The 22,497-nt window shown below is 38.6% G+C and overlaps 2 protein-coding genes across 9 annotated transcripts in view; one reads left to right on the forward strand and one right to left on the reverse strand.

Moving 5' to 3' along the window:
- abcc10 (ATP-binding cassette, sub-family C (CFTR/MRP), member 10) overlaps window positions 1–5,811 on the reverse strand; it is a 29,791-nt gene extending 23,980 nt beyond the window's left edge. Inside the window, exons 1-3 of one of the 3 annotated variants that reach the window (XM_059024897.1) lie at window positions 5,340–5,811; window positions 2,956–3,137; window positions 158–1,556 (exon numbers count right to left, since the gene is read on the reverse strand). In XM_059024897.1, the coding sequence (XP_058880880.1) occupies window positions 158–1,556; window positions 2,956–3,116 (1,560 nt within the window). In that variant the 5' untranslated portion in view covers window positions 3,117–3,137; window positions 5,340–5,811. Of the gene's footprint in view, window positions 1–157; window positions 1,557–2,955; window positions 3,138–3,323; window positions 3,845–4,176; window positions 4,379–5,339 lie in introns of those variants that run through there. The other 2 variants (XM_059024896.1, XM_059024898.1) reach the window with 2 other exon arrangements.
- Window positions 5,812–6,515: 704 nt separating this feature from the next.
- Window positions 6,516–22,497, forward strand: part of LOC117411239 (uncharacterized) — a 46,499-nt gene continuing 30,517 nt past the window's right edge. For all 6 annotated transcript variants that reach the window (XR_009328833.1, XR_009328832.1, XM_059024901.1 and 3 more), the window contains exons 1-11: window positions 6,516–6,897; window positions 11,015–11,092; window positions 11,858–11,922; window positions 12,306–12,360; window positions 12,455–12,583; window positions 13,111–13,206; window positions 13,455–13,667; window positions 14,549–14,692; window positions 16,717–16,866; window positions 17,367–17,474; window positions 17,600–17,730. Coding sequence is in view for 4 of the 6 variants with exons in the window: in XM_059024901.1 (XP_058880884.1) it covers window positions 6,826–6,897; window positions 11,015–11,092; window positions 11,858–11,922; window positions 12,306–12,360; window positions 12,455–12,583; window positions 13,111–13,206; window positions 13,455–13,667; window positions 14,549–14,692; window positions 16,717–16,866; window positions 17,367–17,474; window positions 17,600–17,730 (1,241 nt within the window). In the remaining 2 variants the exon portion in view is untranslated. The remainder of the gene's footprint in view (window positions 6,898–11,014; window positions 11,093–11,857; window positions 11,923–12,305; window positions 12,361–12,454; window positions 12,584–13,110; window positions 13,207–13,454; window positions 13,668–14,548; window positions 14,693–16,716; window positions 16,867–17,366; window positions 17,475–17,599; window positions 17,731–22,497) is intronic.

The following is a 22,497-nucleotide window of genomic DNA, read 5'->3' on the forward strand; positions in this document are numbered from 1 at the left end:
ATTAGAATGAATTGTTGTTCTTTGCGAAGTCGTAAAATATGAAACAGGAATCACTACAATTGGCTAATGCAAGGGGCTGTCACTTGGAGAGAGTGACAGCAGTAAAAGAGAATAGGAGGGTCATCTGAGCAGCAAGCAGGCAGGCAGGCCTGCATACCTTGGCACGGGCATCCTTGTGCCTGAGCATGTGCTTGTTGTTCTCCATGATGCGGCTGGCGATGACCTTGTTGAGAGGCACCAGTAGCAGTGCCAGGGCCAGCCCGCCCAGGAACGCCACGCCCACCTGCAGGTAGAGCAGGTACAGAGTGATGGCGAACTGGACAGGCAGGCTCCACAACTCGTGGAAGCTGGGGAAGAAGTTGATCAGGCGGTCGGTGTCCGTGCTCATGAAGTTGACCACCTCGCCCAGGCTGAAGCGTGCCAGGGTGGTGCTGCTGACCTGCAGGGCCTTGCGGTAGATGGCGGAGATGACGGCGGCACGGACCGACAGGGAGACCTTCAGAACTTCGAAGGTGAACCAGTTCCGGAGGACGGCCCCCATGAAGGTGCTGGCAAAGAGCCACAAGGCGCACCACACCCCGCGGCTAATGGGTGCGCTTCCGGACTCCATGAAACCCACGAGCTCGTTTAGCAAGAGCGGCCCGGTGAATCCCAGCATGCTCCCAGCCAGCTTCAGCAAACCCAGCAAATAGTACCTCAAACCAAACGCCTTGTGCAGGACCCACAGGAGCTGGACCTCCGGTTCTTCAATGTCTGTCCCGTGTTCTACCCACTCATCCTCCAGTTGGTCTGGCCTGCTCCACGACCCATTCTGGATGTTTCTCCCAGCAACATGCACCCTCTTGTTCAGAAGTGCTGCCTCACTCTCCGCTCTTTCCTGCCTGCACGTCTCCAAGCAGCGGTCGAAGTGGTCCCGGATGACTCTGGTACGGAGCTTCCTAGGGAGGAGGTAGACGTCGGAGGGCCTATTCAGCTCCTGCCGCTGGCCCCTTTTCATCAAGGGGTTCAACCACAAATAGAAGAGCTGAGAGACCCAACTGCTTCCATCCTCCGCGATGATCTGCCCATCCTGCCCCAAGAAGCTTGATCCCGGCAACAGCGGTGCGTTATCCGAGTCGTTGATGGAAAGAGAAAGGTCTTCTACACACCGTGGAAGTGCAAACGCAACCAGGTACATCAGCAGAAGAAACAGCTGGGCCGACAACAGAACCAGGCGCAGGAGCCGCAAAGGTTGCGTGGGATCAAGGTAGCTGCTATCCTGGCAGTACGATACTAAAGTGATGATCAGAGTAACGACAGGCAAGAGGGCTAGAACCAGCAGTGTGGACGGGCCCCTGGTCATTCCATAGACCGACCGTTGAAGGATCACCAGCGCCACCCCGTGGACGATCCACGCCAGCGCAGAAACTCCATCAGCCAACACGACCAGATAGAGGGAGGGGTCGCCAAGGAAGGGAAGCACAGCGACGTCTACAAGGAAGAGCAGCGCCAGAAGGAACGATGCAGCAGCCCTGCAGCTCCAGCCACACGATGCACAGCCCAAACGCCTGTTCCATCTTTAAAGAAATAAAGCAAAACATAACACGATTAGAACCTTTCGGGCACACAATGCAGTAAGGTACAATAAATTAAATTCTCTCTGCTCCCAATTCCTCCCTCTTTCTAGAACTGTTTAACCCATTAAGTGCCATTGTCCTGATTTGAGAACAGGCTGCTTTGTAATTTTTTAGAACATTTTTGTTACCAGTTATTTTAATTTTCTCTTTAACTATATTGTTATTACAACTTCCTCTAATTTTGTTCACTGCAAAAGTTTAAGCCTAAATAATTGTTGGAAAACATGGATCGAGAATTGATTAGCAGTTTGCTACGCATGTGGACTGGCAGAGCTATACTGGTGTTCTTTTCTGAAAAGAAACTAATATTGCAGATAGCAGACTGTTTGGTTCAAATTGCATGTACTGCTAACAATTGATAAGAGACCTTGCGTCTACAAGCTTCTTGTCCAACATTGACTGCGAGCTAACAAGATAACAGTGCTATGGACCAGAAGGGGCCAGGCTCTAAGACTTTTGGGAATACAAAGCATAAAGGAGCTAAAAGGCTCCCAGGGACTGCCGTTGGACCCAAAGGTTCACAGGGAGAATAAGAGATAATGCCACTGGACTCAAAGGGTCTCATGCAAAACGGAGAGATAGGAACAAGGAAGATGACAAAAACCAGATGTATGGACCTTTTTGGGGCACCAGGGGTCTGAAGAATGCACTGAGTTCAGAGGTCGTCACACTAGACTACACACACAGACACACACACATCACACACACACACTCACACTAAATGAAATATATGGTAACAGGATAATGTGTTGTACCTTTTCTATTGGTTAAGTGTCAGAGAAAGAGGAGGAGAGAGACACCTATGCAGAAGGGTATTTAATGTCATGCAACAATTGTAAGAACGAGTATTCTGTTTGTCCTGTACCTGGGACCAGACTCCCTGCATATTTCAATAAACCTAACAACTGATTAAAGAAAAGGACTCTGTGCAGTTTCTTGAATCTACTTACTCACCATCCTTTTTTTAAGTTACATCAATAATGTATCAAATTACATATAGAGGTTATGTTCTGATTTTTTCAAAGAAAAAGTAACTTGGTATCTAATAGGTTAATGTAGATCTTACTTACATTGGCAAAGAAAACACCAAAATACATAACATTCTGCTCCAATGCACAAGTGGATGATTCAGGGATGGAATAAGAATATTGCATAGCACTTCCCCCCCATTCCAGGTTTTGTTATGCGCTTGATTAGCCACAATGTATAGGTAATAAGACCAGTTGTGTCTTATTAAACTCATACTAAAACCAGGAATGGATCAAAATGCTATGCAATGGGAGTCTTATTTGGATCCCTGTGCTACAAACACAAGAAAGCAGCTAAAGGTTCGAACTACCTTGGGGCACTTAGGTACCACGCACTGGAGACAGCAAGCAGAGTGTGTGGCAATGCATTTAGAAACAGCTGGTTAAAGCACAGTCCAAAGGTGCCATTTTCCCAAACTGGCAAGGGGTCGAGTGGGTCTGTGTGGCAGAGGCCTGCCAGAAAATCAGCCATCTCTCAAAGCTTAACCATGATCTGCAGGGGAGAAGGGGAGAAAAGAAGCTGAAGAAAATTAACAGAACTGACAGCAACAGTGCAAACTGATTCTGAATCTGGTCTATCTAACAGGACATTACAATTAAATAATATTGTGCACTGTACAAATTGTAGTTCTCAGTAAATGCTTCAGAATCGGGTACAGCCTCACTTGTATAACTTAACTTTTTCGTAGGATAGGATAGCCTTGAGGCACCTGTCCCTGTTTTCCCTGGATCATCCCGGTTTTGAGGAAGGTGTCACGGGATTTCAATATTCTCCAGGACGCTAAAATATCCTTGTTTTTAATCTTATCCTGTGTTTAAATGTATGCTACCACGTCTGTGTAGATTATACAGCAACACCGCAATGCGAGTACCGTAAATTGAAACAATATTACTGCAATAGACGCACGCTGTCTCATTATATATGCTGTGTGTGATATTTATTTATTTATTTATTTTATTTGTTTAATAGTAGATGCTCAGTAATCGGATCCCGCTAAGCAGTGAATGGCAACATAACGCAGAATATATTTCAGTGTAGTTCTCAAATTTAACGGACCGATTAAAAAAAAAAAAAAACGTTTGCACAGTGAAATACCCAAACGGCAATGAACAGTGAGTAAGCAAGATTCGCAAGAACCGGACTTTTGATGTCCGGTCAGTGGTTCTGACCGTACACGGTACAAATTCCCTTAAAACCGGATGTCCGGTCCAAAACCTGACAGTTGTCAAGCCTATGTATGTATGTGTGTGTGTGTGTGTGTGTGTGTGTGTGTGTGTGTGTGTGTGTGTGTGTGTTTGTGTTTAGCTGGAACAAGTAAGATTAAGATCATACAGTGACTTGTCTAGAGTAGTACTAGCGCTATCTGAATAAACACAGCGTCTGTAAGAATCGAGTACCGCTGAGATGCATTTAAACGGTGTGTTTGTACTTCAAACAACACCTACAAAACCTCCAAGTAACTTATTGTTTTTTTAACAATGTGAGAGAGCCAAATTGTCAATATTGCTATTTGTATTTTAATCCGACTTACCACAGCAGTTATGGGCTACCGATTTCCATCAATAAATACGTTTTCTGAGGGATGTCAACAATGGTTTTGGTTCATCGCAGCACCTGTCTTACTGTTTTATATATTTTTTCCTAATCAGTTGACAGTTTAGGACGGGAACTGCAGCAACATTTTCATTGGGAGATCATTTCCATAGGGATTGAGAGAGCCCCACGACAATCAAGACGAGAACCAACGAATAAACGCAAAGGATATAGCGCCTCCTTAAGCGCGGAGGACTGTCAAGATACTGAACTACTGGACGTCAAAGCAACCTCGAAAAAAAATGAATTCATTACTGTATTCCGTGTTATATGTTGTGTAAGGACATTTATTTCCAGGTATATAGGCTACCTACTGCGGTAATATACAGTAAATCACATGTATTTCAAAGAAAACTACGTGCCCCGCACTCATAGTGAAAGTGATGTTGGTTTCTGAGGGGAAACTCATCTCTCACTCAGACAGTTAAAGTTATTGTTTTATCTGTGTGTTGATATGCAACCGAGGCCCCTTTCTGCGGACATACAAGAAACCAGAACAGAAGTAGTAGGAGGTTCGTTAACACCGGTTGCCAGGCTACATTCCAACTTTGTCGCTTTACATCCTGGGGTACTGACAGCTTAATTTACAGCGTCCAATTGCTGTAAGTGCTGTAGTAGCAGAAGCATACTTATATTTACCTAACAAACATATTGACAAAGTGACCAGACAGCTTCTATAGAAGAGGAAGCGTGTCCTTACCTTTGGGGAATGTAAAACAACTGGATATATTCAACAAGTATATTTTAATAAGTATAATAATCATCCTAATCGAAGTATATTTTGAGATGTAGTACAGTTCTTAACTAGACGTGTAACATGTAGACACCACGGAGTTAATTTAGTGCAGTCCGGTCCTGATTGTGGGACAGGCAGCTTTAAAGTCTTGTAGAACGATTCAGAAACAGCAGGAACGGGTCGTTATAGTTTACAAGACTATAAGACAACATTATATAGATTCATTGAACCGGTTGATTGTCCGATCTAAATCACAGTACATTAAACATTAAAAATAATAATAATGAAGTAAAACAACGTGAATCAAGCAGTATTTCTAAAATCATTAGCTGAAACCCATGATAAAAAAGGAAATGTACCACTACCTTTTATGAAAGACGATGTCTCTGCATTCCAGAACTTGAAGTGCACTTCACTTTATCAGCGGGGTTGATCTGCTGTTAGGGTACTTTGACCTTAATCTATGAATTACAATTTTTAAAGATATTGCCACACCTTTCGAACCTAAAACTTACAAATCAACAACACCGAAATTAAACCTATACTGAAATAACACCATAACGGCTCTGGACATAAAACATACTGGTATATAGTTTGTTACATTTATTAATACAGTAATACCAAAAATACTCTCTCAACCAATGTCTTTCCTGTTACTGGCAGATACTTCTCGTTTAAACGTGTCTCATTTTATTACTCGGATTCCTGTTTTACTGTTTAACTTATCATAAAGTATTTTATGGATGTGGATGACAAAGCTATATAGTTACAGTGCAAATGCTGTAGAAGCAATTGAGTTTAGTTACTTACTGACAAACTTGAAACAGCAATAATAATAATAATAATAATAATAATAATAATAATAATAATAATAGTTTGTGTATACACTGTACATCTTTTATTAATTATTTAGTAGTAATTAGCAAGAATGTCACCTGTCATGTATTGTTGTATACACTTGGTTAATCTAGTTGTGAATTTCTTTATCCATAACAGCATTAAAAAAGTAACGCCTCACGATTATACAAGTTCAATTAAAATGTGATCATTATTTGGTCCATGCAGAACTAACAATAATATTACACAGATATTATGCCTGGTAGAACGTTGGAAACTAAAACAAGCAATCTGATTCGTTACTGAAATAGTAGGTAGATGCTAGTAACTGATGACAACTGCTAAAATAAATAGTTAACTCTTGTACTAATAATAATCCTAATCGAAGTTAACAAGGGTGTTTCAAATTCCGGGTTTATTTTCTACTGGCCAGTATTTGTTTACGTCAGGTAAACCCAGTGCAGGTAACGTAAGGAAAAGTCGAAAACTGAAACTCAGTAGTTAAGATATCTTGTGAATAGTACTACTGATTCACCTTCAAAAATCACAATCAGTTTTTACATTTTGAAATTTACCGGTACCACGAAAGAAGTTTATTTTGTAATATTATCGTTAACTACTGTTTGTGTTTTAGATATTTATTTTTTTATTTTTTTCCCCATCAGTCAACATTTTAAATAAAACATCAAATTTAAAACCGCAGGTCCATGTTTTCCCTAATTGCTGGTCTCCACACTCGGTTGTCTGTAGGCGCTGGTATGGTTGCCATCTTCATATCGGTGCTTTTAAACTCCAGGTTTGGTTTAGTTGGCCAGCAGTGTTTCGCCATTTTCAATCGAGAAAAAACGAATAGCGGCGAGTTTGCATTCCCAAGCAAATGTATAAACATTATAACCAGACGAACTCCAACGCTGGACTTAAGTGACTGCTTATGAAGGGCAAAGAAAACCAGACAGCGGAAAGTAATTTGCACCATTGCTGTAGTTATTTTGCGTATTTTTCCTGCAGGCCGCAATGTTTCCCAGGGTGCCGTTTCGTAGCGGAGAGATCCATCAATTCGACGTGCCTTGTCCCGGCCAAGAACAGGTAGGCACCGGATCAAAAAGTGTTGAGGTTGGGCTTTGGAAATTACCATTTTAAAACAAAACAAAAAACAGAATATTGCATGTGTAGTAAACCGGTGAAGCGTTTCAGTCCAATAAATAAATACACGTAGACTAGGGACCAGACGTCCTGGTTTTCCAGCAAAGGTCCCGTTGTCCCGACACTTTGCTCAAATTAAAATGTCCCTGTTTTCAGCCACTTAATGTAACGCGACACACGCTAAACGGCTTTTGTTAAAATAACGTAAACCGCTTTTAGTTTATGGCAGCTGCAGTAAAAACAAAGTAAAATAAAATAAAAGGTACTAGTGTAATCAAGCACATTGTTTTTTATAAAGCGATTAACACAGGCGTACATGCTTAGTCCTTAGTGCTCCATGGGTTTTCATTTAGTTTATATTCAATATGAATCTAGAATTGTGTGTAACACGGTAATTTTGGAGCTGCTGAGTTGTGGCAGGTTTAGCCTACACGGCAGCGTTGCAATCATCCGAATCCACCAGGTTAAACCACATCAACAACGTCAATTAATAGAGTAAAAGAAAAATGCCAAAACGTTAATGTATTTTTGTGATTTAATTTATTGTTATTATTGAACTAAATATAAAAGTACGCAATACATATAACACAATATGGCTACTTAAACTAATTAAACACAAATTATATACCCGGGAGTGTACTGAAATTAGCTGCTTAAAAAAAAGATAATACTAAGAGTTAGAGGATGGCTATTTATTTTAAATAACCATTAAAATAGCCTATGTTTAACAGATTTAATCAATCGTATCAATTATTTAACAATGTTTTGAGCTTTGAAAATCTGGTCACCCTAACGTAGGCTTAAGTTACTGTATATGTAGCATTTTCACAACACGACCCTGGTGTTTTTGATCAGTGTGGCTGTTTTAGGAGGATTTTGGTTGCAGTGTCATGTAGCTTATTTTGTTAGTTTGAAGTCTACTATTACAAACGTATACCCGAAGTCCCTGACAATTCATTAGGAAGAACAAACTGTTTAAAAACTGCTTTTCATTTGACCACAATGCTGTAACATTTAGTTTTACGCTTGAAAAATGTGCAGTTTAACAAACATACAGTACATAAAATGTGTGTACATAACCTAAGCTGTTGCTATAGGCTAAATAAAACACGCCAAATAGTTACACATTTGGAAATGATTAAATATAGTGTTGCAATAATGTTTTGTATTACTAAAATATGATGCCTGCGTAACTGTAGTTTTTATTCTGCACACTTCACTTTGCCAGAGCCAGAACTCTGACTGTCCAGTTTCATTGGATTGCTAAAAGTATTTTTCAACTGCCTTGTCAGTCACTATACTTTATAACTAAACAGGAACCCTCCTGGCCATTGATGGGCACTATGATGAACGAACCTCAGATAAAAATATTTTTAAAAAGTTTGTGTATACACTGTACATCTTTTATTAGTTATTTTGTAGTAGCAAGAATGTCAAGTCCCGTCATGTATTGCTGTAAACGCTTGGTTAATCTAGTTGTGGATTCCTTTATCCATAACAGCTTTAAAAAAGAAACGCCTCACGATTATACAAGTTAAATGAAAATGTGATCATTTGGTATATTTTGAGCTGTAGTACAGTGCTTAACCAGACATGGAACACCACGGAGTTATAATTTAGTGCAGTCCGGTCCTGATTGTGGGACAGGGCAGCTTTAATACAGAAGTCTTAAACGATTCAGAAACAGCAGGAACCACTTAACAAGTGACCAGTAGAAATATTCACCAAAGTGTTTCAAATACCGGAATTTCATATGGGATATCTGATGATCAAATAAATAATTTTTGGAGCACTGTTTAACGGGCCGTTATAGTTTACAGGACTATCCCTGTCCACATACATATAACCGATCTCGAGAACCGTACTCAAAAAACGTTTTAATTAATCCAGCTCAAAGCGTCCATAAGCACCGTGTCATATTTAGTCGGGCTTAATGCGTACAAACACTATTAAAATAACCCGGTTACAGTTCCTAGCAGCAGCGCAATGGGCTGTGGGACCTAATTTGACATTATCCCACCATGCACTGTATTTTACAACCCGGCAAGTATGGAGCTCGTACCGACGGAAGACATAGCGCTTCTTAGCATGAACGTTATGTCTTTTTTTCTTAAAAGTACAAGGTGCATTTTATCATAATGGGTGCATTTCGTTTTGAGCTCGGAAGCTCTCCTCGACCGATTTGATCGCTCCAGATGTCAGTGTGCCTTGATTTCGGCATCTGATCACGTCGCTCCATGATCCACCATTTTACAACAAGCCTCACAAATTGTACAGGGTGCAGCAGTATTGATAGTCGTGCTCAGCTCCTTCAGGCACCGGTTCCGAGTACAGTACTGTATCTGTAATGTCCACGTGCCAGAACATATCAGAAATCATTTGGTTATACTGGAGGATACACAACAAAATGTAGTTCGGTATTACAGAGTCCACACTTCTGACAAACCGCATTAGCTGATGCGATCTAATCAGAACCGGACTCCAGACTGCCTCCTGAAGGGGTCTCGAGTGCTTCTCGAGAACGGTATTAAACGATGCGTAGTGTGGACGCAAACCGTATTTAGCACTTTTAAGCCGGTCTAGTAAAGGCAGAGTGTGGACAAGGTCTAATTGTAGATTCATTGAACCGGTTTATTGGCCTACCTAAATCACAGTACATTAAACATTAAAAATAATAATAATGAAGTAAAACAACGTGAATCAAGCAGTATTTCTAAAATAATGAGCTGAAACCCATGATAAAAAAGGAAATGTACCACTACCTTTTATAAAAGACGATGTTTCTGCGTTCCAGAACTTGAAGTGCACTTCACTTTATCAGCGGGGTTGATCTGCTGTTAGGGTACTTTGACCTTAATCTATGAATTACAATTTTTAAAGATATTGCCACACCTTTCGAACCTAAAACTTACAAATCAACAACACCGAAATTAAACCTATACTGAAATAACACCATAACGGCTCTGGACATAAAACATACTGGTATATAGTTTGTTACATTTATTAATACAGTAATACCAAAAATACTATCTCAACCAATGTCTTTCCTGTTATTGGCAGATACTTCTCGTTTAAACATGTGTCTCATTTTATTACTCGGATTCCTGTTTTACTGTTTAACTTATCATAAAGTATTTTATGGATGTGGATGACAAAGCTATATAGCTACAGTGCAAATGCTGTAGAAGCAATTGAGTTTAGTTACTTACTGACAAACTTGAAACAGCAATAATAATAATAATAATAATAATAATAATAATAATAATAATAATAATAATAAATAGTGTGTTGTGGTAATCTGTTAGTTAGCTGTCTGTTGCCTCACGATTATACAAGTTCAATTCAAATGTGATCATTATTTGGTCCATGCAGAACTAACACAATATTACAGATGTTATAAACCTGGTAGAACGTTGGAAACTAAAACAAGCAATCTGATTGGTTTCTGAAAAAGTAGGTAGATGCTAGTAACTGATGACAACTGCTAAAATAGTTAACTCTTTCATGTACTGCATAATCGTCAAATTCCGGGTTTAATTTCTACTGGCCAGTATTTGTTTACGTTAGGTAAATCCAGGATCAGTAACATAAGGAAGACAAGTCAAAAACTGAAACTCAGTAGAGTTGATATATCTTGTCAATAGTATTACGGATTCACCTTCAAAAATCAATAGCGGTTTTTACATTTTTAAAGTTACAGAGCTTTTTTTCCATCAGTCAACATTTTAAATAAAACATCAAATTTAAAACCGCAGGTCCATGTTTTCCCTAATTGCTGGTCTCCACACTCGGTTGTCTGTAGGCGCTGGTATGGTTGCCATCTTCATATCGGTGCTTTTAAACTCCAGGTTTGGTTTAGTTGGCCAGCAGTGTTTCGCCATTTTCAATCGAGAAAAAACGAATAGCGGCGAGTTTGCATTCCCAAGCAAATGTATAAACATTATAACCAGACGAACTCCAACGTTGGACTTAAGTGACTGCTTATGAAGGGCAAAGAAAACCAGACAGCGGAAAGTAATTTGCACCGTTGCTATAGTTATTTTGCCTATTTCTCCTGCAGGCCGCAATGTTTCCCAGGGTGCCGTTTCGTAGCGGAGAGATCCATCAATTCGACGTGCCTTGTCCCGGCCAAGAACAGGTAGGCACCGGATCAAAAAGTGTTGAGGTTGGGCTTTGGAAATTACCATTTTAAAACAAAACAAAAAACAGAATATTGCATGTGTAGTAAACCGGTGAAGCGTTTCAGTCTGATAAATAAATACACGTATGTTGTAGCATTTTCACAACACGACCCTATCCCTAGTATTTTACATCAGTGTATGGCTGTTTTAGGACGATTTTGATTGCAATGTCATGTTTGTTTTTTTTGTTTTTTTTTAAGTCTACTATTACAAACTTATACCCGATGTCCCTGTCATAATTAATTAGGTTTACGTTTGAAAAACTGGCAGTTTAACAAACGTACATACATAAAATGTGTGTACACAACCTACACAGTTGATAGGCTAAATAAAACACGCCAAATAGTTATACATTCGGAAATGATTAAATAGTGTTGCAATAATGTTTTGTATTACTAAAATATGATGCCTGCGTAACTGTAGTTTTTATTCTGCACACTTCACTTTGCCAGAGCCAGAACTCTGACTGTCCAGTTTCATTGGATTGCTAAAAGTATTTTTCAACTGCCTTGTCAGTCACTATACTTTATAACTAAACAGGCACTCTCCTGGCCATTGATGGGCACTATGATGAACGAACCTCAGATTGTTTGAACAGAATATTTAAATCTGATACAATATACAGAGAGTACAGGTTACTTTGCCTTTCTGTTATCTCCAGTTTCTTGTGCAGTGCTAGAATACACAGAAGATTATCTGCCCTTCTTTTTTTCTGCTTGCAGGGTCCCGATTATATCCCATATGACCATCCCGGGATAATGGATGTTCAAAATGAACCTCCACCCAGGTACAGCATATCAAAAATAGCTTGTAATGAGTCACAGGTAGCCTATAATTTAAAAGGGCTAACCAAGACATACTTAATGGGTGATCTTGAGAGTGGGTGTGTTTGTAGTGAATGTTTGTATTATTTACAATTGCTTTCTGCTGTGTTGTGCAGTACATATAGCAGAAATAACAGTGATGCATGACATGAGAGGGAAAAAAAAATATCATCACAGTCATTTAGATTCAAGACACGAACGGAAAGTGTTGTGTTTGTAGAAAACCCGAAGAGGTTGCATTTTTAAAGTCTGCTTTTTACAAATTGTATTACATTATTCATAATGTGCTTCCATTTCATAAAACACTTTCAAACCTTTATTGATGCACTAATGGATCTTTTCTCAGTGCTCCCAATATGGCAGGAGAAGTGTGGTATCGGGGAGTCATCTCTGGAGTCAAGGTGAGGTTCACATCAGAGTTGTGCATTTATATGGGATATGGTAGTGGCAAAAATATAACTTGGCTGGTCTTCCTGTGGATATTGTTTCCAATAGAAGTCTTTCGGGTTCATCGAAAGGGCGGATATAGCACAGGAGATCTTCTTTCACTACAATGAGTTTTGTGGGAACCCAGAGACCCTGGTGGTAGGAGAAAATGTGGAGTTCACGATCGCTGAGGTTAAAGTGAGTACTCTTTTATTGATTAGTATGAACGTAAAATAGATTTTTGTTGAGTTTTGTTTTGGGATCTGGCTTAGTTTGCTTGCATTTAAAACAACTGTAAGGTGGTACGCTTTTTTATGCTGCATGATACAGCTTTGATTTTTTACATTTAAAGTCATGGCCCGTATGGATTTGTTAAAATTCCAGTACACCTTATGTTATGACATTCATGGGAACATTAAAAAAAGAGCAACACTTTTTTTATGTTTAATAGCTATGCAATCTTTGTTTTTGTGATATTTAAAATAAGCCAGTACATTGTGTGTAGGGTCTCTTATTGTAAGAGAAGACGTATCGTGCACTTTGAGGTAATCTGTACAGTAAGACACCCTACATGCAACTTAGCACCTCTCAGCAACTCAAGAAATCAGTAGGCGCCAAATCAAATGAAAGGCTAGATTCATTTGAAAAAAACATCTTGAATAATGGAAATGGGTGTTTTCTTGTGCTGCTGCCGTTTTAGTAAATCCAGCGTTTTGTCTCTACAGGGAAGAGAGGTAGCCGTGGGTGTGCGGCTGCTGCCAATGGGAACAGTTATTTTACATGACATCAGTGTCAGATGGTTTGAAGGGACGGTCATCAGAGTGAGTCACTGAGAATTGTTCTAATGTAAAATATTTACTGAGCAGTACTTTTTGTTCTTTGTTAGAAATTGAAATCATTACAATAGCCACAGGCTGCCTAGTCAAGGTGGTCTTTTATAGAAGTAAATACAGTAGATATTTAATATAAATTAAACTGTATTTTTTGGGAGTTGCTTGTATACATTTTCTTTTTTTATTTTGCTGGAAGAGTAGTAATGTTCCCTTACTGTACCTCATTCTGCTCACAGATCAAATCTTTGCCAGGCTGTATCCGAGCGACGATTAACTGCACCAAGGAGCTGTCCTTCACAGTCAATGACATCAGGACGAAGGCAACACTGTTGGAGGGTGACCATGTGCAGTTTAACGTGTCTATTGACCGGCGTAACAAACTGGAGCGAGCTACAAACATTGAAATCCTGCCTGACACTTTCCAGCACACTAATGAAATCAGAGAAACGGTGAGTCATGCAGAGACAGCTTATATCAAATGTTCCCAATCCTCGTCTCCAGATACCTTCTAAGATTTGCTCTGCCTCGAGGGTAGAACAGGTCGGTGGTACCTCAAGATTTCCAGTTTCGATCACTTGAGAAGCCCAAACCAGACACCGATCCTCTGATCATAGTGACATCAAGTGGAAGTGCTTGATCATGCACTTTGCATGCTGTGAAAAAGTAAACCATGTAATGTTTTTCTCTCTTGTCACAAACACTGCAGGGATGGAAATAAGACTGTTATTGCAGAGTGGTTTCCCATTCCAGGTTTTAATACTTGCTTGATTAGCCACAGTGCAGAGGTAACAAGATCAGGTGTGTCTTGTTCAACTTGTAGTAAAACCAGGACAGAATCAAACTGCTTACCTTTGGGGAATGTAAACAAACTGGACTGCCAACAAGTATATTTTGAGATTTTGTACAGTGCTTCACCAGACATGGAAAAATGTAATTAAAACACCACAGAGTTATAATTTAGTGCAGTCCGGTCCTGATTGTGGGAAGACAGGGCAGCTTTAATTCAGAAGTCTTGTAAAAAACATTCAGAGACAGCAGGCACCACTTCAGTATAACTGCTGTGCAATGGGGGTCTATTTCCATCCCTCCACTGTCAAATTATGATCTTGGTGCCAGCTAATTCAGACATACTTGCTGTATGGCATGTATTGTACTTTTTGCAAAACAGAAAATATACCACACTTATAAAGTTATACAAACAATGGATGCTATTTAATGTGCCCTATCAATTTTTAAAATGCATGTGAAGTTCTCAGAATTGGAGTTGGGAAGTACTGGCCGCGTTGAGCAGGATGGTGACTGTTTGCTTTTTGTCCTCCTATCTCTCCAGGGCTTGGTAGTCGCAATGAATAGTGACTTTGGGTTCATCAAGTGTTGGGACCGCAATATTTCCAAGATGTTCTTCCCTTACAGCGAGATTCTGGGGGAGGTCCAGCTGAAACCTTCAGACATCGTGGAGTTCACAGAAATCCCTGTGAGTACAGCATAGTCTGTTTAGCAGAATATGATGTAGGCTGTTCGTAAAGTGCCTGTCGTCCATGCAATTACAACATTCTCTTAAACCAGGGCTTCTCAAAGTGGGGGGCTCTTTACAACTTCAAGATTTAGATTCATGTTTTAAAAAAAGTACTGTCAATCTCTTCATTAACTATATTTCTAAAAACCATTACATACTTTACTAACATGTACTTGGTAAGGATGGGAATTTTAAACGTATAAACTCCAAAGAAGTGGTTAAATGTTAAATAATATGCTCGACAGCTAATGTGCTAATCGGTCACGTGACAAATTTCATCAAACACATATTTTTTTAATGTATTAATTTTAGTAATTTATCATCATATACAGTCAGTCCGTTGCTTATCCTACTGCTGTGGTGCCACAGTAAGGGTGGATATTATAAAAAGGAAGGGGTTTGGCAATTGCCTCCAAGTAGCTTTTCTAATTGGTGCAACAGAAAGATTGACACAGGGGCGGGTTTTATTCTCGGTCAATCTGGCACTTCATTGGTGCACTCTGTTTGTCATGCTGTAGTACAGGGGTAAGCAACTCTGGTCCTGGAGTGCCACAATCCTGCAGGTTTTGTAGGTATCTCTTAATCATCAATTGCTAAATACCTGAAACACATGATAATTCTGACCAATTAAACCAATCATTGATAAAACAAAAACCAGAAGTGTCTGTGGCACTCCAGGACCTGGGTTGCCTACCACTGCTGTAGTAGGCATGGTATGGTATCCAGTCCACACAGGGTTAGAAAGTTAATGACAAGCATTTTTTTCTGACGTTGTATGTTTTTAATAAATTGGTATCTATAAACAAAGGAATGAGGCAAAGCTACGTTTGGAAGTATTTTGAGGAACCGGACGAGAGAGCCGTGATATGTAAATAATTATGCCAAACAAAATTGCCGTACCACAAAAACATGCTCACTGCTTCACCATTTGATGGCGACTGACATTTATTTAGCTCTTACATCCCTGTGAATACGTATAACACAATTTTAAAAATATATTTTTTTCAATATCAATTCGGGGAACGCATAAATGTAAATAAATTAATGTGTAGGCTTTAATTTACCAGTGCACTTTTACACAAATCGTTTGTTTAAAAAAAAAATTTGTCAACAGAAGGGAATATTAAAAAAAATATATACATATATATATATATATAAGTGTGGATTTCCCGTTTGTAGCATTAATATAACAATGTATTGGAATCTGTGCATTCGATAGATTTTGTAACATGTGCAGCTGTTTTTCTTTTTCTTTTATTTATTTTTATTTATTTATTATTATTATTATTATTATTATTATTATTATTATTATTATTATTATTGGTTTTGTTTTGTTCTTTGAATATAACATAATGTAAAAAAAAGTTTAGTTTATTTTATTCACTTTTGTGCCCACAGGGCCAGCACAGGTACATCTCAATAGTGCAGTACAAATACAAAGAGAAATTTACTAAGATAAAAATAATACAAATGCTTTTACAGCCGCTATAAGATCGTTACCTTTGAAAAAAAAAAAAAGTGCACGGATTAATCTACAAATTAATTTACTGCTTAATCAACTAATGCCCATAAATTAGGCTAACCAATCAAAAATGTGAATCGAGTGACAGCCCTAATTTCAATATATAGTTTGGGTACGTGTTTTATTTTATTTATTTATTTATTTATTTATTTATTTATTTATTATTTAAGCAAATATGTTAAAACATTATTTGCTTATTTAGGGTTTCTTTGCTTAGAAAATACTAACCAGAGCTGTCTGTATAAATGAGAATGTAATATAAAAAGTGTGTGAATGTAGATATGGTTTCAACGCTGACACTGTATAGCATTTAAACATTCATAAAAATGTACCAAAAGCACATCCCTAGTACTTGGACCAATATTTTTTCCTCATTTTCCTTTTTTGCATAGGTAATGTGTAGTCAGGTGAGATTTATTAAGAATTATTTATTATCCTACCTCCTGACTTCCCTTTTCAGGACAAGTTTTCAGAAAAGTGCTTTGCAGGAAGGATTAAGAAGCTGTCCACGCACCCCTCAGAAATATTGTCCATGGAGCGCTTTGTGGGTGTAGTGAAGGAGGAAGCTGTAGTGACCCCCCTTGAAGCCCACATCAAGGGCAAAGAAAAGGTTTGGAGAGTGTAATCATTCACTGCATGTCATTCTTTCAGTGTCTTGCAGCCAGCCCGTGTGCTCCTGGGGTCGGACACAGGGTTTAGTGCATTCCAGTACGGTTGTGAAAATAAAAAAGGTTTACTTTTGAATGTACAGTCTAACTTCATTACGAACCCTTCTTACAACGAACCCCCTTTAACGATCCAATCAGCAAGATCTGTTTTTTTTCAGTGGAAATTAGCCCTATTAGAACGATCACTTTTACAAAATACCCGTATGAAACGATCTCGGTAGTGACTGACACTGAACTTTCTCCAGTGTGAATGTGTTGCTTTCTCTCAGTTAAAACAAAGACCTTGGTAGGCTAATTCGAAGATAAGGCTGATTCATAGATAGCCTATTGCAGTGTACTTTTTTTTTTTTACTGTTTTCTTTTAAATATACAGTTTAAATGTTGATTGTGTTCAAGAGGGCTGCTGTAATTTTGAAAATGTGCTGTCTCCTTCTGCCCCTAGGATGTGGTGAATGGTTTTATTACATACGAAGAACAGGGCATGACATTGACTGTTCCGTACTACAAAAATGATTTAGAAGGGTCTGCCTGTCCACGGACAGGGGATAAGGTAAGAAATTCAACCACTTCAAATTCAAACATAGTGGGGCCCAGTTGCCAACAGATTATTATTAAGTGAATTTGCAGCAAACTTGAACTTGTAATTTGTTCCCCCCCCCCCCCCCCTGTTTCCAGGTTGAGTTCAATATCTGTAAGATGCTGAAAACGGACCAGCGGAAAGCGGTGCAGGTGACAATCTGTCAATGGAATGACAACGCTAGGCTCCATGGCAATGCTAGTCAAGATCAGGAGATGTTCCACTATAGGTGAGACATTATAGTAAACACAGACAGAATTTTATTTAGAGGTTTGGTATTTTGATACAGTTTTTGATGTCCTGTAGGTTTTTGGTTATACCTTAATGAAATTGAATATTCTGCTTTTCTGCATTTTAGAGGGGTTTCGGTATGCTTCAAATGGTTTCTGTATGCTAGCCCAGGGGTTTGCAAACTTTTTTTTACCCGAGGCCCACCTGTTCAGCTGCATTAGGCACTGCGGCCCACTATTAGCACTCCTTGGGAAAAACATTTTATATGTTTAAACCTGTAACATTATAAATAAACCTAATCTAAACTGTCCTTTATTCATTTGAAAAGAATATGCAAGAGTGAAAATAGAAAAAAAATTGAAACTTTAGTTTTAGTAAATAAAATAAATTGCAAAAACAAACTTAACCCTTAGCGGTCCATTTATTCAGCGCATCTCAGGCGCATCGGGTCCAATTTATTTTCACACGTGCAGTTTATTTTAGACGCACTGTTTAAGTGTTTTGTTTTTTTTTCACAGTGAAACAGGTTTAAAAGGCACTGTATATCAACAGGACACCCAGTACTGCATCTCCAGCCTCGCCCCTTGTTCGATTGTATTTTTCACGTACCTCTATATAGTAGTGCATACCGATAAATCATCTCCTGATCACTCGTTTTATCACCAAACTCCTCAATAATGCGATCCGAGTCATTATTTTATTACTATAACATCTAAAAAAAGCTCTGCAAGTATCTGTGATATTCTTTGAGCACTGGATGCAGAAGCAGCTATCTTGTTTGTTTATGTCCGTGTTATCTATGTGGTGTCATGAGATACGCCCCCCTTTTTTTTTTTTTTTCCCCGGCTCCTATTGGTCTCACTCGGCCATTGAATGGTTTTCTTGGCTTTTTCTGTAGAAAAAACGACTAGAGACCTGTTTTTTACGTCTTTTTAATGATGTCGGACAGGGTCCAACATAGGACCGCAAAGGGTTAAATTAGGCGTCTTTGTATAATTGAAAAATTTAGAAATTGCAAGTTATTTTTCTTGGTCATCAAACAAGAAGTGAATGTCTCTTATTATTCCCATTCATAAATACCTGAACAAGAATCACTTTGAGTAAAACCAGTACAATGTACACAAAAACATAACTTAAATCCTAATTTCTGAACACTGTGTAACTAAAACGTCCAGCCGTTACCTCACGCCGAACTGTCATGCACAAAAAAGACGAATGAGCACAATACAGAGGGAAACGAGAGCCTTGCACCAGTTACTTTTTTCGCCACTTTACTCTGTGCAACCAAATACAACTTGCAAAATCACATTCCGTTAGCTTGCAACTACCCCCCCCCCCCCCCCCCAAAAAAAAAAATCGGAGCGCAGCTGCGCCACTTAACCAAAAGAAAACTTATGAAAATAAATCCATCTGCAGCGAAATTAATCCGTCAGAAAATATTTATTATTATTATTATTATTATTATTATTATTATTATTATTTATTTTAAGACGACTGAACGAGCTAGTAATCAATAAAATAGCAGTATATCCAAACATTCAATTGCTGGTAGGTATGTAACAAGATTTATCAGTTAGTTTTAATAACTTGATTTAGTTAATATTGAAACATATATCAAAGTACTCAATATTTTAAATGTTAATAGCTAATTGGGCACAAAAACATATTTATCATAGGCATCAATTGAATTTTTAAATGAATGTTATCAAGTACAAAAGTTAATATGAAAACGTTTCTACAAAAGAAAAAAACCCATTCCAGCGCCTCAAAGCTGAGCCCGCGGTACAAATGCATTCAAACTCCTGTAGCTGCCTTTTTTGTTCTTTATACTTTGCAAAACGTATTCTTTGGTAGCAGATTTGACATACTGTAATTTTATAAAATACTGAACACGCTGTTTACATCTGCCAGCAGAGCGATCACATGACCTTAACACTGCCCTATTGTCAGAGCTCTCGCTCTGCATCCTGCCTACAGGTAGGCAATCTGTTAGCTCTGATTTGTGAAATTCTTCTTTGACAGTCTGCCAATACTCCCTCGCTACACTTTATTTTTCTACAGTTACAGCTGCCACCGGCGTCTGCTTTTCACTATTAATAGAAAAAAATACATAGAATGTTTTTGGTCCCACGGCCTACTTGGGACTGTGTCGCGGACCACAGTTTTGGAACCCCTGTGCTAGCCATCAGTGGCACACCCAGCATGATTTTTTTTTTTTGGGGGGGGGTGGAAAATAAATAAAATAAAATAAAATACCCCTACTCAGTTTTACAGACATGCGTGTTCTACGAAATGAACAAGGACGATGATGATGATAATAGTTGCTTTGGCTTACTTTTGCCTGTCTTGTCTTTTTCATCCATAATTAGCTTGTTTGAACAATGAATCTGAAAACGAAATTTGGGGGCGGGACTGCAATGCCTCGTTTGCTCATAAAACCGCACAGTCTTTCATTGGATTAATTGATCTTATGACAGTCACCTTAGTCAGGTGATAATAATACAGAAGTTTTTAGAGTGGTCCGCCGTCAATATTTATTTCTGATTCTTTAATTTCCCAAGATAAAGGAAAAAAAAATGACAGTTAAAACGCTACCTCCCCTTGCCTCCCGTTTTTTCTTTGTTCTGATTTTTTTTTTTGAGTCATTTTTTCATGGGCTATATTTTTCACTTTTCATGGGCTATAAACAGCAAAAGTTTGAAGGATAATTTCGCAAAAAACATTACGTTAAACAAATTATACAGCAAGACATTTTTGCATTGTACCATAATTAGGAGACACTAGTAGTGTAGTGCTAAATAGTGAGTAAACTCCCCTGTTTGATGGAGTTGAATATAATTGAATACAGAATAAAAACAAACTAAACAAACAACTACTTAGCCTATAACACTTTTTTGGTGCTGGTGATTCCACACCGATAGAGGACTTCTGGACTGCATGTCCTGCTGTGTGTCAGCAGAGTGTCTCGTGCCAACAGTCTCAAACATCCAGTGTTCCACTGCTGCATCCTCTTAGTTGCCATTTTTTTTTCATCCAATAAGAATACATCCAGTGCTTAATTTGTGCCGGGGCACAGCCCCGTTACCTCTGGGCAGGCAGAGTCATATTCCCGGTACCTCTAGTTAAAAATCTCATAAAATGATTTCTTTTAAAATTCTCAACACAGTTGTATCAAGTCTGCAAGTTCTTGCATGAGCGCTAAAGAGAGACAGTCCACTGCCACGTTTGTAGCCTACTTTAAATTACTTTACAATTTCAGCTGAGCGCCTTTAAGTAAGATGACACTGGCTGCAACTCTGTTGTCTTTTTAAATACACAAATCAGCTTACTTGATTTGAAAAACGTCATGAACGATACAAGCAACTTCTTACACTGCTTGGTTTGATTAAATGAGTAGTACACAACAAAATATCAACATGAACATTAATTTCAACAAAGAACAACAACTTTTTAATGAAAAAAATATATTGTAGCCTACTTCAATAGGAACATTAACCTGCTATATTATATTAAACCAAAACAATAAAAAATAACAATCTACTTCCCTCTTGCCTTTTTCAATTAATAAAATTTAATTACTAGAGAGAAAAAAACATACTAAGATAACAACTACCTAGTCTAAGTTTAATTAATCGTTTTTGTAATCTACCAGCGGCTTCTGTTGCATACACATCGCTGATAATAGTGCAGACTGTGGGTCAAACCAATGTTCATGTAGGGGTGCGTATTTTTTTAAATCAATGTCGTGCTTTTGGAGTCCTCCTGAATGTCTTTTCATTTGTTTGTTTTTTAAACCATTTAAATGCAAAACCATAACAAAACATATACAGGCTTTTTTAAAATGTATTTATTATTTGTCCTGTGGTTGCCTTAAATTCTTTTTTCTGCACTTAGACTACCGTATTACTTCGAATTAACACCGCGCTCGAATTAACACCTCACTCAGATATCAGCTTTTTAATAGACGCCGCCCTCGAATAAACGCCGCTCTCAATAAAGAAACGTAAAGGTATTTTTCTTCTACCCCTGCTCAAAAAATAAAGAAAGAAACGCGCAACTCTGCCTATGTACATGACACCCCCGAAGAGACTGCAACCTCAATCCAGCATGTAATACAAACTAATGTACACCCACCTTAGTAAGGAAATGTTATTTTATTGTACAGTCCCGACAGACAACCCAAGACGAACTACTTACAGCACAGCAGTCCTTCACGTCCCTTTTTTCCAGCAGAGTTCAGTGCCAACACAGGAGGGGATAAAACAAGGGCTGTCTGTTTCCTCGTCGTCAGCTTGGATGGTGAAAACTTAAACTCAGGAACTTAGAGCTTTGCCGGTCACTTTAAGCGCTATCCGAAAGCTGGAAGATATCTTCTTGTAGGGGGTTTAGTTGTTTTGTTTTGTATTCAATTGGAATTTTACTCAGTCCTGTACAATTTTATATAAAAAAAATAATAATTGCTTACTATCTATGAGAAGATTTAGTTTCGGTTTCTCTTACAGATTACAATTACAAACAAGCAGGTAAATTACAGTGAGAAAAATTTTTAGTTTTAACAGAAATCAAACCGATATTCAGAGGTAATGTTTTTCGTTAAGAAAAACAACTGCATCACACTCAACTACCGTTCTCTCTCCTCTTCTTGTCCCACCCCATAGCAACCAATACACACTCCTGATTTGCTGGTACAGTACTCTCCTGACCTCCCAACTCCCACCTAATAGGCTCTCGTTAACTGTCAGTAAATTGACTGTATTCAAGCCTC

Source organism: Acipenser ruthenus, chromosome 6 (assembly GCF_902713425.1).
Source record: "Acipenser ruthenus chromosome 6, fAciRut3.2 maternal haplotype, whole genome shotgun sequence".
NCBI classification, from domain to species: Eukaryota; Metazoa; Chordata; class Actinopteri; order Acipenseriformes; family Acipenseridae; genus Acipenser; species Acipenser ruthenus.